This window comes from Pogoniulus pusillus, chromosome 10, assembly GCF_015220805.1.
Source record: "Pogoniulus pusillus isolate bPogPus1 chromosome 10, bPogPus1.pri, whole genome shotgun sequence".
Lineage (NCBI taxonomy): Eukaryota > Metazoa > Chordata > Aves > Piciformes > Lybiidae > Pogoniulus > Pogoniulus pusillus.
In genome coordinates, this window is record NC_087273.1 from 21,916,927 (window position 1) to 21,931,185 (window position 14,259).

General features: G+C 41.5%; 1 protein-coding gene across 1 annotated transcript in view; it reads right to left on the reverse strand.

Annotated features, from left to right (window-relative positions):
• EPB41L4B (erythrocyte membrane protein band 4.1 like 4B) overlaps nucleotides 1-14,259 on the reverse strand; it is a 230,574-nt gene that overhangs the window by 53,986 nt on the left and 162,329 nt on the right. The window contains 1 exon segment of the mRNA XM_064150024.1: nucleotides 3,950-4,075. Coding sequence (XP_064006094.1) covers nucleotides 3,950-4,075 — 126 coding nt within the window.

Below are 14,259 nucleotides of genomic sequence, written 5' to 3' on the forward strand. Positions count from 1 at the left end.
TGACACCAGTGCCTGTGCACGTCTTGAGACATTTTCTGTACCATAACCCCATCTTTTTCTGGAGACAACTCTAGAGAGAGCACAAGCAACCTGCACCTACATATTTGCAACACTGAGAGCAAACTGCCATGACCCTTAGTCTGTACTTCCTTCTAGGACAGAGAGGAGAAATAGAGATGGCTATAAACCTGGTCTAAAAATTTACATGTGTGGAACTTGTAAAGAAAGCTAGTGTGTGAAAGGGTCAAGGAAGATTCAACGTCCCTTTGTTCAGTGTAGATATCCCTTTCTTTGCTGGGAATTAAGGCAAGGGAATCAATTGCTCAAGAATACAAACCTGGCTGATAGATAACAAAAGATACCTCTCACCAGCCAAGAGTTACCTCTGGGTTTGGATAAAGCAAAAGTTAATGGAATTTTATATGTTTTTTAAAATAACTTCTGTATAGGGTTAACACTCCTGGGGGAGTGACCCTGAACCTGACCCTAGGGGTCTTGGCCCCTCCTCAGGGGTGGGCCACACTCCAGGTGATGGTTAGCCCACTCCCCCCCCACTTCCTGTGGTATAAAAGAGACAGGACCTCCCTGTCTCTCTCTCTTGCTCTTTCTCTCTTCCTGCGTTCATGATCACACACACACTGATACTGCATACCAGCACAACACGTGGCAGCCACGAGGCAGCGACACCATCACACTACTCGGGTTGTATCCATCCCTGTTTGTATTTTGCTGTTTTCCCTTCCTTATCCTTTGTAAACTCCCCTACCTCCAATACCCTTTTTCTAAGTTATTGTTAAACTTTTCCTTTTTAACTTCCAAATCGAGTGAGATTGATTTATTTGGGTGTCCCTACCTTTATCTCTCTCCCTGTCTTTTGGGGAAAGGAGGGGGAAGAGGGGAGGGCACTCTATAAATTCTATAAATTGTCATTGGGTCTACCAAATTTATAAGAGTCTCTGGGAACCTGCATTTGAACCCAAGACAACTGCACATCTCCAAACTACCTTTCCCCACCACTATTTCCTCACCAAACAATCCATCATGTTCAGGGAGGAATGTGATAATATCATGTGCTAGTTTGAAGCTAGCTAGAATGTTTTGGCGAGAAGAACTAGATTACAGGCTGTGAAAGGAAAACAATGGTGATGTCTACTTCCCTCACAGTCTCACTGAGGAGTATGGGAACAAGAAAAAAAAACATTAGATAACACTCTCGCCATTTTTTCTCTCGCTCTTGCTTGGGCTGCTGACTCAGCTGCATCTCTCTAACACACCCTTCCATTTGCTTCTTAACCTCCTGGCTGAACTTCTATTCTTCCTTGGGACTGGGGTAAGGTTGAGATGGTTAGGGGGAAGGTGAAGGGGTGGTTGAGATCCCCTCCTGGGGACGCAGGTTTCTGGGAGGGGAGTTGTGTTTCTGTGTTACCTTTTACCTTGTATATTTCTGTATGTAACTGTATATACTGTAAATATCTGCTTGTATATTGTGCCAGCTGTAAGTAAATAGCTTAATTCATGTTTCCAGAGCTGACTGAGTCTAGTCTGGGTGATTTCTAAAAGTGGGGGTGGGGGGGAACACTCAAACCATCACATAACACATCTCTTTGTTTTGCATAAACTGCACTGCAAACTGCACCTTAAAAATTATCTTAGCTTTCCCTTTGGCTGGAGACAGAGAAAGATGTGAGTAACGCAAAAATCAGGTGCAGTAGAAATCTATGAGATAGAGAATCTCCGTTTCCACATTGTGTTAACCTGCTACACACCAATCAAAGGATTTATGAAAGCTTGGGTGGAGAATACAAACACAGCTTGTAGAAGACAAGCTCTAGAACACAATACACACTGCTCACCAAATGAAAAAGTCCTGATGAAATAGCTGTGCCATTTACTCAGGAGTCTGTGCTTAATAATCAAGGTAATTAGGATTTGCCTGGAGCCAAAGTGACTATAAATAGAAACTGAAACTTGCTATTATCTTTACTACATCAGCTGGGCCATTAACTGCTTGGCAAAAAGGACTCTGTAAGACTAACAAGTTGTTAAGCTCCAAAGGAGTTTTAGATGCCAGGGAGAGGTGGTCTTTCATACTTTGGCAGCTCCTCACTGCTGATTTATACCACTCCCTCTCGAATGAAGAGTCTAGATTAAATGAAAAAAGAATAAGAAAAAAAAAAAAACAAACATCAGTTGCATCACAGTGTTTAATGCTTCCCTGGAGCTTAATTACATGGGAACTATGATATACAGTCTGTCAGCTAGAAGGCAACAGATCCCTGTGGCAGAGTTTGAAAGGTGTGCTGTGAAACACAAGTCATTTGCTCCAGATCTGTATGGCATGCCCAGTGCAAACCACAGCTTCCTCACAGTTTTCATCCACACACACACTGTAGATTGATTCTGCATCTAGCAGAATGGTACATATATATTTCCATCCTTACCAAATAAACAAACTCACTTGTATTAGTTTCCTGCTACTTTATAACTAAAAAAAACCCAACAAAACAAAACAAAAAAAACCCCAAAAACCCAAAACATGTAAAAAGGGAAAAAGGAACACTTATCTTGCTCTGAAACACTTGCAACGTGGCAACAGCTAAAGAATACTGTTATGGCATGCATGAAAAAGCCACCCAGAAGGTTCTCCTTTGGGAAGCCTCTGAGTGAAAAAACTAAAGCAGGGCAGTTGAACTGAAAGATGTGGATGTTAAGTCTTGTCTTGGTAATGCTGTATTCTGAATGCAACAGCACACACTTCTAGTCTTTAACTGTCCAGTCAAACATGAGTATTAAACATATTCATGACAAAATACAAATCTGAGAAATATACCATGACATCATGTAGAAAAGACACACAGGAAAAAACAGAGGGGCAATGAAACAAGAAACACGCTGCATAAAACACAGTTGATAAACCCAAAATTCAGAGAGGTGAAAGAAGGGCATTAAACAAAAAACTAAAACAAAAAACCCAACCTCCTTCCCCCACATGGTGTCAGAATTATGGTTTCTGTTCTTAAAATATAGGACAGTCAGAATAACTAAACTTTGATACTTCCTTAGGTCTAGCTAGACTAGATGTGCTCTAACTGTCCACTGAAAGAGCTGCCAGTGAGCAACAAATACTCAAAAATAATTGTTAAGAAAATTCTTTGCAGGGCAAACTGACTTGATACGTTACTGTCAAAAGAGATAAACCAATGGAAACCACAGAAACTTGGGGTAAGAGTCATACAAATCCTTCTGCCCATAATTTTGTTATTCAGGCATTCTATTTGGCTTTATTTTTGGCACCAGTGGCACTATCTTTTGTACACAAAACACACTTGAAAATAATCATATTTTAGGTTTCATTTAGATTTGCCTGTGACTGGGAAATTAACTTTTTGCAGTCATACCATCTAGCAGGAGTTTACAGCTGCATGACATAATTACAAGAATTGTGGTGGTTTTGAGTCAGGATGTAGCTACTAACCAAGCAGTGATAATATGAGCTTTAAAATTATCTAAAAGCACACAAAGGTGTAAGAAAAAATAGACTAGTTACCATTTCACATTCAGACATCTTAAATTAATCTCTTAAAATAAAGGTTATATCTGAGTGTGTAGATTTTATCTTTAGAAGACCTAAATCATTGTTTCCATGAGTGGTCGGCAGCCTCAGATAATTGTTTCTTAGCTACAAAGTTAAAGCTTTAGTGACAGAGAGATTTCCTACGGCCTTTTCTCCTATTTTCTTGGCTGTATTAATCATGTTCACTTGAGGAAACTTCCTACTTCCATCATATCAACTATTTTGAGTCATCTGAAGAATCTACAGGGCAGCTAGAGAAAGCTAGGTCACTATGGATACTTCAGATAAACCAAGCTTACTTAGGAGCTATGGGATTAGAAAAATTGGTGTAAACTATGCCAAATCTAGAAAGGCAAAATATTACATGCAGATTACCTGAGTGCCTACTCTAAAAGCAGCTTCCACTTGAGCTTTAAGGATGTTGCACTTCATATGGTCAGGTACCGATGCAGGTGACACAGGGACATGAAAAGTCTTTTCAGATACTTTCTTGTCTTCACCCTATATTTAATAGAAAAAGACAAGCACAGTGACATACATTAGAAAGGTAAGTTAACACACTGGTTAAAGGTCAATTTTTTCATGTAACAACTTGATTCACCACACTCATTGCTGTGAAGAATGAGTGGCTGTATACACCCAGACAGAACAGGTATGTAACACTGTCATTAACATTTCAGCCATCCAGGTTGCAGCTTTCCAGCCACACATTCCCAAATCTGTAGTTTACCATGAGGCTGTTGTGACGTAGTTGGAGGGCCTGGCACTTGCCCTTGTTTAATTTCATACAAGAAGCCTTTGGCCCATCAGTTTATCCAGTCTTTGTAAGGCTTTCCTCCCCTCTAGCATATCAACACCGCCACCCATCTGGATGTCATTTGCAAACTTACTGTGGGTGCACTCAATCCCTTCATCCATATCAAAAATAAAGACATTAAGGAGGACAGGCACCAGTGCCAAACCCCATGGAACACTGCTGGTTACTGGGTGCCAGCCAGATTTAAGTCCATTCACCACCACTGATGCTTGTTCAGGGAACAAGATAGTTTCCTAACCTGAGAAGCTCCAAACTCCCCTCCACGTGCTATTTAGATAGATATGGATACTTTGCAATTATGTTCTTTCTCCTCTGCCCCATTCCCCCACATTGACCAAGCCTTAAATAAAAGCCCTCAGGGCTGTTCTGTAGCTGGGAGACCTCAGAAGGTCTAAATCTACTGCAATCAGGATTACATCAGATGACTCTGTGTAATGCAGACTGTCCCCAGTATCAGACCTGATATGTAATCCTAACATTGAGATTGTCATAACCTGAGAGCTCAAAACACTGATATTTGCTGACCTGGTTGAAAAAGAAAAGCTTCTGCTGCTGAAGGAGTCTGTAGACTTCTTAGAAGCCACTCTTGGTCATTCAGTTCTGCTTTAGCCCTTTTTTCATTCATACTTTAAGGGTTTCACCTTCAAGCAAGCAAAATTTGGTTTGCTTGCACCCCATCAGGAGCAGCAGTGCCCTTAGTGACTGATGAAACATGAAGAACAGACACTGATTCAGCTGCTGCTTAGAATCCCCCTGCTCACCAAATGCTGAGTGAGCAGCCAGAGGCCATCATCTCCCCAGCTCAAGTGGAACTGCTGACTGCACACAAACACCATGTGGGGCTTTGAAGTGCTTGGCCTGACCCAGACCTACTCCAGCTTCTTCGTGAGCCTGCCTTGGTAATAATGTACGTTTCAGCCACAGTGCAGCACATTCTGAGTTGTTACTGAATTCTGCTCTCACATAGCTAGTTAGCTGAGACTGTTACACATATAGTCTGTGGCACTGAAGATCCAGACTAAAAGTGAACTTAAATCACAGAACAATACTGCATAATATCAGCATTTCTAAGTACCTATAAAAGTTCCTATTGTTCCTTAATGCCACTCAGTCTTACCTATAGGCTTGTTCATCTCCCAATTTAACTCCTGAAAAATAACTCTCATCAATAAGGAAAAAAAAAAATCCACCCTTCCAGACTATACAAAACCATACAGTACCTTCCATGGTTCATTTCACTAGTTTTATAAGAAAATCAATGATCTAAAACCTATCCGTGCTATATACTATTGCTGCAAGAATGAAAGCTGTAATCTGCTTTATTTTGCTGTATAATAGAGTGATGAGTGAAGCATAAAGATAGCATCTGGGTATTCAAATGTAGTAGCAGGCTGGCAGATATTAAAATTTTATCTTGATTTATAAGCCAAGAACATTCCATGTACTATTAGAAAAATAAATGTAACATAATGGTAATGAAATTTTCCATTTTATTATTTCTAATTATGTAATTCTAAAAAATCTGAGATGCCCCTTTCAAGTGAATGTCTGCAAGTCAAACTTGCATTAGAAATATTTAATCTTCTTGCTTACAACTGCAATCTAAACCCAACCTAAAAGGTCTAAAAATGATGGGAAAAAACATTAAGTTAAGCAAACTCATAACGTTTCAATTTTCCATCTCCAGCTCTGATGGTGCTGAAAAAAATATATATATTACATGACTTTCACCACTGACACAGAACTTTAATTTTCCAGAGAAGGAGAACTATGGAAACTGCATTTAAGTGGGTTTCAATTGCATTTGGATGGAGTAGATCGAAGAAGCTCAGATATCTATCTACATACACATAACATTAGATGCTTTTTTTCTTTTTATGATTGAGGTCTTAGCTTAGCTTTTCTCTTTCCAAACATTTGCTTTAAATTGAATTACATTTGCTGATACTAGAAGGCAGATTTTTAGTGTTAAGATGACACTGGCTTTGGTTTGCAAAACTACCTGAATTTTAAGTGCAGATACAGAATATATAAGTAATTTCATGAAATGCATCTATATCACTCTTGTACTTAACATTTACCTTCTGTTTGCTTTTAAAAGTTCATGCTTTATTCCACCTCAAACTTCATACCAAGAATATGAATTTATCAATAGTCACTTCTTAGCCAAACAGTATTGTGATGGTTTGGATGTACCCTGCCCCCCACACTTTAGAAATACCCAATTAGTCTCAGTTGGCTCTGGGAATATAAATGAAGCTATTTATTTTACAGCTAGCACAATACACAAGCAGATATTTACAGTATATACAGTTATATACAGAAATATACAAGGTAAAAGTAATACAGAAACACAACTCCCCTCCCAGAAATCTGACTCCCCAGGAGGGGATCTCAACTACCCCTGCACCTTCTCCCTGCCCCTCTCAACTTTACCCCAGTCCTAAAGAGGAACAGAGGTTCAGCCAAGAGGTTAAGAAGCAAAGGTGAGTGGAAGGTGAGGTTAGGGAGATGAAGCTCAGTCAGCAGCCAAAGCGAGAGTGCCACAAAAATGGCAACAGTGTTATCTAATGTTTACATTTCTCGTTCAGCAAGACTCTGAGGGGAGCAGACATCACCATTGTTTTCCTTTCACAGCCTATGATCTAGTTTCCCTCACCAAAACATTCTACCCTGCTTCAAACTAGCACAAGTATCTTTAAAACAAATATTTAGCTGGAGATACCTGAAGACTAGAATTAGCATTTTGTTTAGGAATGCAGGTGTGTTTTTCATTGCTAGTCTTTACTACTAGTTGGAGGTAAATTTTAACAAAGACAACACAGATCCACTAAGATCTGAACACACATTAGCCACGTAAAGTCAAACTATTTTTGTTTTCTGCAATTCAACTACACCTGCAAATGTGCATCAAAAATAGACTCTTTTGCCCCCTCTACATCATGAGATTTATCATTTTTTTCTATATGATAGCTAACAGCAACTACAGAGACCATAAGACTTGTATAATTATGTGCTATTCTTATTTGCGTCAAAGTTTGCAAATGTGTTGGAGAAATTCTTGCTAGCAGAGGACACAAAATGATAAACATGAGCAACCCATGCTGGGAGCATCCTTGAATCCATCTTGGGAGTTAAGATACCAGGTGCTGGGTAGTTCCCCCCACATGCAGCTGCAGGGGGTGGAGTGGCAGCTGCATGTGGGCCGAGTTAGCCAGCCCCAGAGGCTGACCCTCAGATTTTTATGGTATATTACCCTATCCATGCCTTACATGTAACCCTGTACCCTCTACATGTAACCAATCTTGGTGGAGCACGCCTCTTGCAAGAATGCATATAAGTCTCTGCATCGCAGAAATAAAGCAGACTATGACCATCTAACCATACTGGTGAACAGAGTCATTTTACCCAGGTGCTCCAACGGCGGTTAATAAATGGAGCCTGAACAGTAAATCAGGCATGTGGGTCAGACCGTGGCAGGCCGGCAGCGGGAAGGACCATGCTCAGAGGGCTGGGGTTGGCAAAAAGGCTGACCACCCTGCGGACATTTTCGTATTGAAAAGCAATGTCAGCCGATGACACCGGACCAGAGGGCATCGCCCAAGGGGGGCGATAGCCGGAAGCTCAGAGCCATGGTTGGGCACTCCAGAGATACAGGTAAGGCCGCGATGGGACTGGACGCGGCACTGTCCCCACTGACGTGCATACTCTCTGAGAGAGACGTTCTGTCAGACATGAATAAGTTCCGTGAGCTGAGCGCATAGGAGGCTAGAGGATTTTTTTTTTGGGTCTAGACGGAGCGCTGGAGAGACGTGGGAGAGATGTGGGAGAGACACGCTTGGGACTGAGTAATGGCATCTGCCGATAGGCACCCAGAGGCAGAAGCCGTGAAAGCTTTTCAGTTTGAAAGGACTGCCGTGAAGCGGCTCAGCTGCAGCCGTGAGTGCTGTGATGAATCTACCGGGTGCTGCGGCACCTCCTTCCACGATCGCTGGGTCCATTTTATCGTCTGGAATGCAGCTCCCCCCCAATGCGCCCCCCACGTCCCCCCTAGTGCCAGCATGTGATGCAGGACAGAGACTTTTCACTCTTAAGCAGTAACAGGAAGAACTACTGAAGGGACAGAGGGACAGAAAGCAGAGGAAAACAAAAAAAAGAGAGATGGCAGAGCAACCACGCCAGAGAAACCGGAACCCCCCCGCACTTCCTGCTGTGCGGCGAGCAGCTCTTGGATCCGCTGCTCTTCACTGTCCTCCACACCGTCGCAGTGCGCTTGCCCGCCCACCCCATCCCCAGCAGAACGCACCCCGCAGCCAAGAGGTTTCCTGACAAATCTCCAGAAATTAGAGGGATAAATGCATCCGGGACGGAGAGAGTCGGACTTGTTGCCTTGCTCTTCTGGGTGTTTGTGTTATGGGGACTGAGGGGAGTGTCAGGAATGGGTGCACTGGGGTCAAGGATCAGTGGGGAAAATCTATGGATCTGCCTGAGCTGAGTTGTTTCAGAATGTTAGGTTAATTTGCATTTGTAAAGCTACAGGGGTCCAATTTCCATTTCAATAGCTCACACAGCTTTGTTTACCTTGCTTAGCTCCTGCCTTTTTTCTTTTTTTTTTTTTTTCTGTCGCGTTCCTGCCTCTGTCAGAGTGTCTGAGAAAACAGCAGTTTAAAAGTTTTTAGAGTAAAGCATCAGGAGGCTGAATTTGGTAAGCTGTAGATTTGATGAGGGAGAAGGACAGGAAAGAAACAACAGCCATCAGGTGGGCGAGCTGGAGGGCCAAGGACAGAAGCAGCAAAAATTGCTGCTGAGACTGCCTCCCCTCCCCGCCTGCCTACAGAGTGGCTCGCGGGGCCCGTACCCGCCTTCCCCCCCCCCCCGCCTCCTCCCTCCCTCCTTATCTCTTTGCAGGTTTCTGCTGGAGCAGCAAGAACCCTTGGAACTGTTTGAACTGGAAAATTACTGAAGCCACAATCAGACTTCAAAAGATTGATTTACATATGGACTTGACAACACTGCCAGATGTCAAAAAGTTTATGAATGATGTTCAGTAGCTTCGAAGGATACTGAGAATAACCATTGAAGACTTAGAACCATTTTCTGCCTCTGTTGCAGGGCATGGATGTGCACAGGCTCATCTTTTTAAGCACCCAACGTCAGTTGGCAGTCAAGTCAATAGCCAATAAATTCCTGACTGGTGTGTTCACCCGTCACATTACTGATAATTCCTACTGTTTCTATATGTCAATAGGCAGCGACATCTTTTGCACTCATTGCTCAGTGGCAAAAAGAAAGAGAGGGAAATTGCTAGGGATAAGCAGAAATGCCAGTACCACTGACAACGAGTGGAAAATCATGGAATGGGTATTCTTGCCCACTCATCCAAAGAACACCGTACAGGCACTAAAAGCACCAAAACAGGAAAGACTAGCACAGTTTTTACAAGAGCTCAGACATTGCCTCTCAGTGAGAGCATGAACACTATGTAATCCACATTACAACCAGATTCTGGACTAGATGAAGGGAATGATAGAGCTGATAGGCTAACGAGTGCCAGTCGGCTCATTCCACTGTGTTCAAACAGATAAAGACAGTCCTGTATTTTTGAAGGCCTTTTTGATGACAACATATTTTGGAGTTTAGGAGTTTACTGGAGAAGCTGTTAATTACAACGGAATGAGTTTTGTGATAATTCTGAGTTTCCTTCTTTTCTGAGAACACCATGGTATTATCTTCTTGAATTTCTTTGCCTTTTCTTGAATTTCCTTCAGCTGATAGAGTTTTAGGGTAAGATAAGTTAAGGCTAAGGGTTTGTAATATGACAGTTGTGGGATTTTAGGATATAGGGATATCATGGGATGTTTTTTCTTGGCTTTTTTTTTTTTTCTGTATATCTGGGTATCACTGAGATCACAAAAAAAAAAAAAAGGAGAAAATGGGATTAGAGTAAAGTAGGATAATAGAAGGAATTTTTTTCTAAATTTCTGTAATTACATCATACAGACTAGGCCAATGGATCTGTTAGCCTAGGCAATGAATATGTCTGTATTTGTTGTTGTATTTGCTTGTGCATTTGATCATTTATCTTCACAGGCCTTAAGATGGAGACCAGCTTGTTATGACCAGCCTGTTTTCTTAAAGTGAGCAGAAGTTGTGCTCAGATGGCAGAATTGTGGAAAGGACTTGAAAGGAGTATTGACGTGATGATTATGTGTGTATGGATCATAAGGCTTTGTTCATGGTTGATGAATTTGGGTATTTTCACGAGATTTAATAGCACCTGTTGTAAAGGCTAAAGCCCACTTAATTGGCATAGATGGCGATGTGGTTGTTATCTTTTGCAAGGGCCCTGCAAAAAGATAAGAAACACTGCCTTAAATTCTAAAAGCAAATAAAGAACTGTGGGAAAAGACCTAATAGAATACCCTGAAAGCAACATCTAGGGTATATCTTTGTATCATTTAGAAATTAGTAGTTCTTAAGCACAGTAGACAGATGCAGCTCATAGCTAAGGAGTGTGATGAGAATATCAAGATTTCTGAGAATTACAGAGTGAATCCGGAACTATGGGAGTCTGAGGAGGAATACTGGACAGCTGATACATCTGCGAGTCTACAACATTGATTGCTACACAGAGTCAGTGAAGATGTGGCACACCTGCACTCTCCTGTGACTGTGATGATTCGTCTGGACTTTTGGGCTTTTGAACAAGCAGAAAAATCTTTTGGGATTGTTAGCTAAGCTTGGGTTGTTAGCTTGCCAAACTAACGCTACTAATGAAAGCTCTAACAGGTTTATTCTCTTTCTGATTTTAGCACTATTGATTTGTAGCTGTATCATTTACCTCTGTGTTGAACAGTCTATGTAAAGTTGAAAGATCAAGCCCAGGTTGCTCAAAAGAAAGAGAGGGAATTGTTGGAGAAATGCTTGCTAGCAGAGGACACAAAATGATAAACATGAGCAACCCATGCTGGGAGCATCCTTGAATCCATCTTGGGAGTTAAGATACCAGGTGCTGGGTAGTTCCCCCCACATGCAGCTGCAGGGGGTGGAGTGGCAGCTGCATGTGGGCCGAGTTAGCCAGCCCCAGAGGCTGACCCTCAGATTTTTATGGTATATTACCCTATCCATGCCTTACATGTAACCCTGTACCCCCTATATGTAACCAATCTTGGTGGAGCACGCCTCTTGCAAGAATGCATATAAGTCTCTGCACCACGGAAATAAAGCGGCCTATGACCATCTAACCATACTGGTGAACAAAGAGTCATTTTACCCAGGTGCTCCACCAGCTTTTAACACAAATGAGTTGGTTTTGTGAGATCTTTTTTTTAAGCAACCAGTGCTTTATGGAACTGTAGTAGCAGTGATGCAAGGGGCAGGTAGTTTCACACCTTTTTTGCAAGTGCATTTGCAAGCAGTCATCAGTGTAAGTGGGTAGCCTTGTAATTTGGTATTGGCAAGCTACCAGAGGGATTTGAAGAAAGTTTGTCAAGCCATTGAGGCTCATTGGGCTTGCTCTGTATGAACTTTGCTTGATCTGCCAGAAGCTTTGTTTTACTAGGTGCTGCTGTAACAGCAATATTTTTTAATACAAAACAGTAACACAAGCAGTTCTCTTTGTAGAATGAAATATTTATGACTCTAATACAGTGATGTAGTATAAAGCAACACATGGCTCACATGGCAACAGAGTCCTTGAGGAGGGAAGACATAGGGAGGTGGCATAGAGGAGCAGAGGCATGGGGTGATAATGCAAGGACAGGCTGGCACTGAAGATCCCAAGGCTATAAAGAACTCACTAATGGCCAGGCTAAGAAGTGCAGACTTGAAGCTGGGCAAAACCAGTATTGAGGCAATGAAGAGAGTGAAGGGATAGTATCTATCATGTAAAAGCCAGTATGTTTAGTAAATGTGAAGATGCAGATCAATGAAGAAAGAGTAAGGCTTAAAAGCATGTTTGCAAACATGCAACACTGAGGCTTCTCTCTCAGAGATTAATCACTCTAGTGGCACCAAAGAGCATGAAACACATACTGAAACTTCCTTTTAGCATACAGTACATGGACAGACATGTCCACTGTACCAAACAGCTCTGAAAAAGAGACTGGACATATCTATTCATCACTCCCATTAGGAGAAGGGTTTAGCAGACAATCAAATTAACTGCTGAATCTAATTTACCCAATTTCTTTTTAATTCTCCTATGCATTGGTTATTAAGCCTCACAAATTCCATCCCCAAAGCACTTTGCTTGAAATAATAATGAGCAACCACAATAGAAGGACTGAAAGTTAGAGCTCCACAGCAGCTGTGAAACCATTGCTTTATTTTCAGAAATTGAGCAAATAAAGCAGCTTTTTCTTGAGTTTTGTTTAAATGTACTATTTCACAGGATGTTGAAACTAGGGAATAAAAAATACATTGTAGTACAGATATCAACAAAGTGGTGCAGAAAAGCTGTTAGTATTTAATTTTTTGCCAGAAACTAGACACACTGACCACTCATTTAAATTTATTGACTGCTGCATCAAGTAGTGAGTTCCCTACCATAATCAAAAGAACTTTAATGGCCACACTCTCAGGGAAAAATGTTTGTCGCTTCAGGGCTGTTCAATCATGTCTGCCCTACTCTGCTGCATTTGTGCTAGGTGATACCACACAGTATTCCACTCGAGAGTTGATATTTACAGCATGTCTCTCTCCTTCATTGGCGAAACCATCTGTTGAGGTGACTCCAGGCTCTGCTCAAAGCTTAAAGATCTGCAGTTTGTTTTTATGAGCTCTAGGTCAGAAAACAGTGCTTGAAGAAGAAACTATAAGACAGGAGCTAAAAGACCTTCAAAATGATTTATTGGTTGCAACCTACAGCTTGTAATGTTAGCGCCTGATTATGGAGGTGTTTTCTGGGCCTGTTTCAAGAGCACATGCAATTTCCAGATGGCTCAAAATGGCCATTATAATAAATTTTGAAGAAACAGCCTCCTTTGCATTCACATGGTGACCCCTGTTCATGGGATTGCTGGCCAGCTTTTAAACTAAAACCTCTACAATTGACAGGAAAGGCTTTTAAATACAAAGCTCTTTGCCTTCTGCTGAGATTCTGCAAGAAACAGAAGCATTTAGCAGCACTTGATGCTCACTGCAAAGGGTTTCTCATCAGTTAAACTTTGACTAATGGCAGTCTCAAAACAGCAGACACAGCTTGTATTTACTGTCCATCTGCATTTATTGTGAAGCACTGGCCTGCTATAGTACTGAGTTCTGTTAATTAGCCCTTAAATAAATAATTCATCTGATTGTGGACAAGATTGTAGAGGTGTCATGACAAGTCAAAGAAAACCATTAATTATAGGAGAGACAAGTTCCCTCTGCCTGGATTTTAAGAGAACAGCACAAGGATCAGTGGTCAGTCTTCGCCTGGCAAAAGTTGCAGGGACTACTTGCACTGAGATTGTCTTCTTGGATCGTTTGTACAAAATAAGCCAGACTAGTTTACCCACTTGTACACAGTGCTCCATATGGATAGAGTCCTCTCACTTCTCCACTTTAGACTTGTATATATGCCAAACCGATCTGTTGATAACTTCAGTAGTGGAGGGCAGAAACCTTAAAGCATGCTTTGGACATTGCACCTAAATAAATGTTCTTAGATGCAGTTCAGATAGAGCAGCAGTAGTTACATTTGAATTACAGTGCTTCTCTCACAAGACCTGGATATTTACTAGGGGCATCTGTGAGGGACAATTTTCCTTTGGCAAACTGCTACTGCTTAGTTACGTTTGCCTATTAGAAACTGTACTCACTGACAGTTAGAAGTATTTCTAGAACTTGAGAAATTTCCACAGGAAAAAGACATTTTTTTCCCATT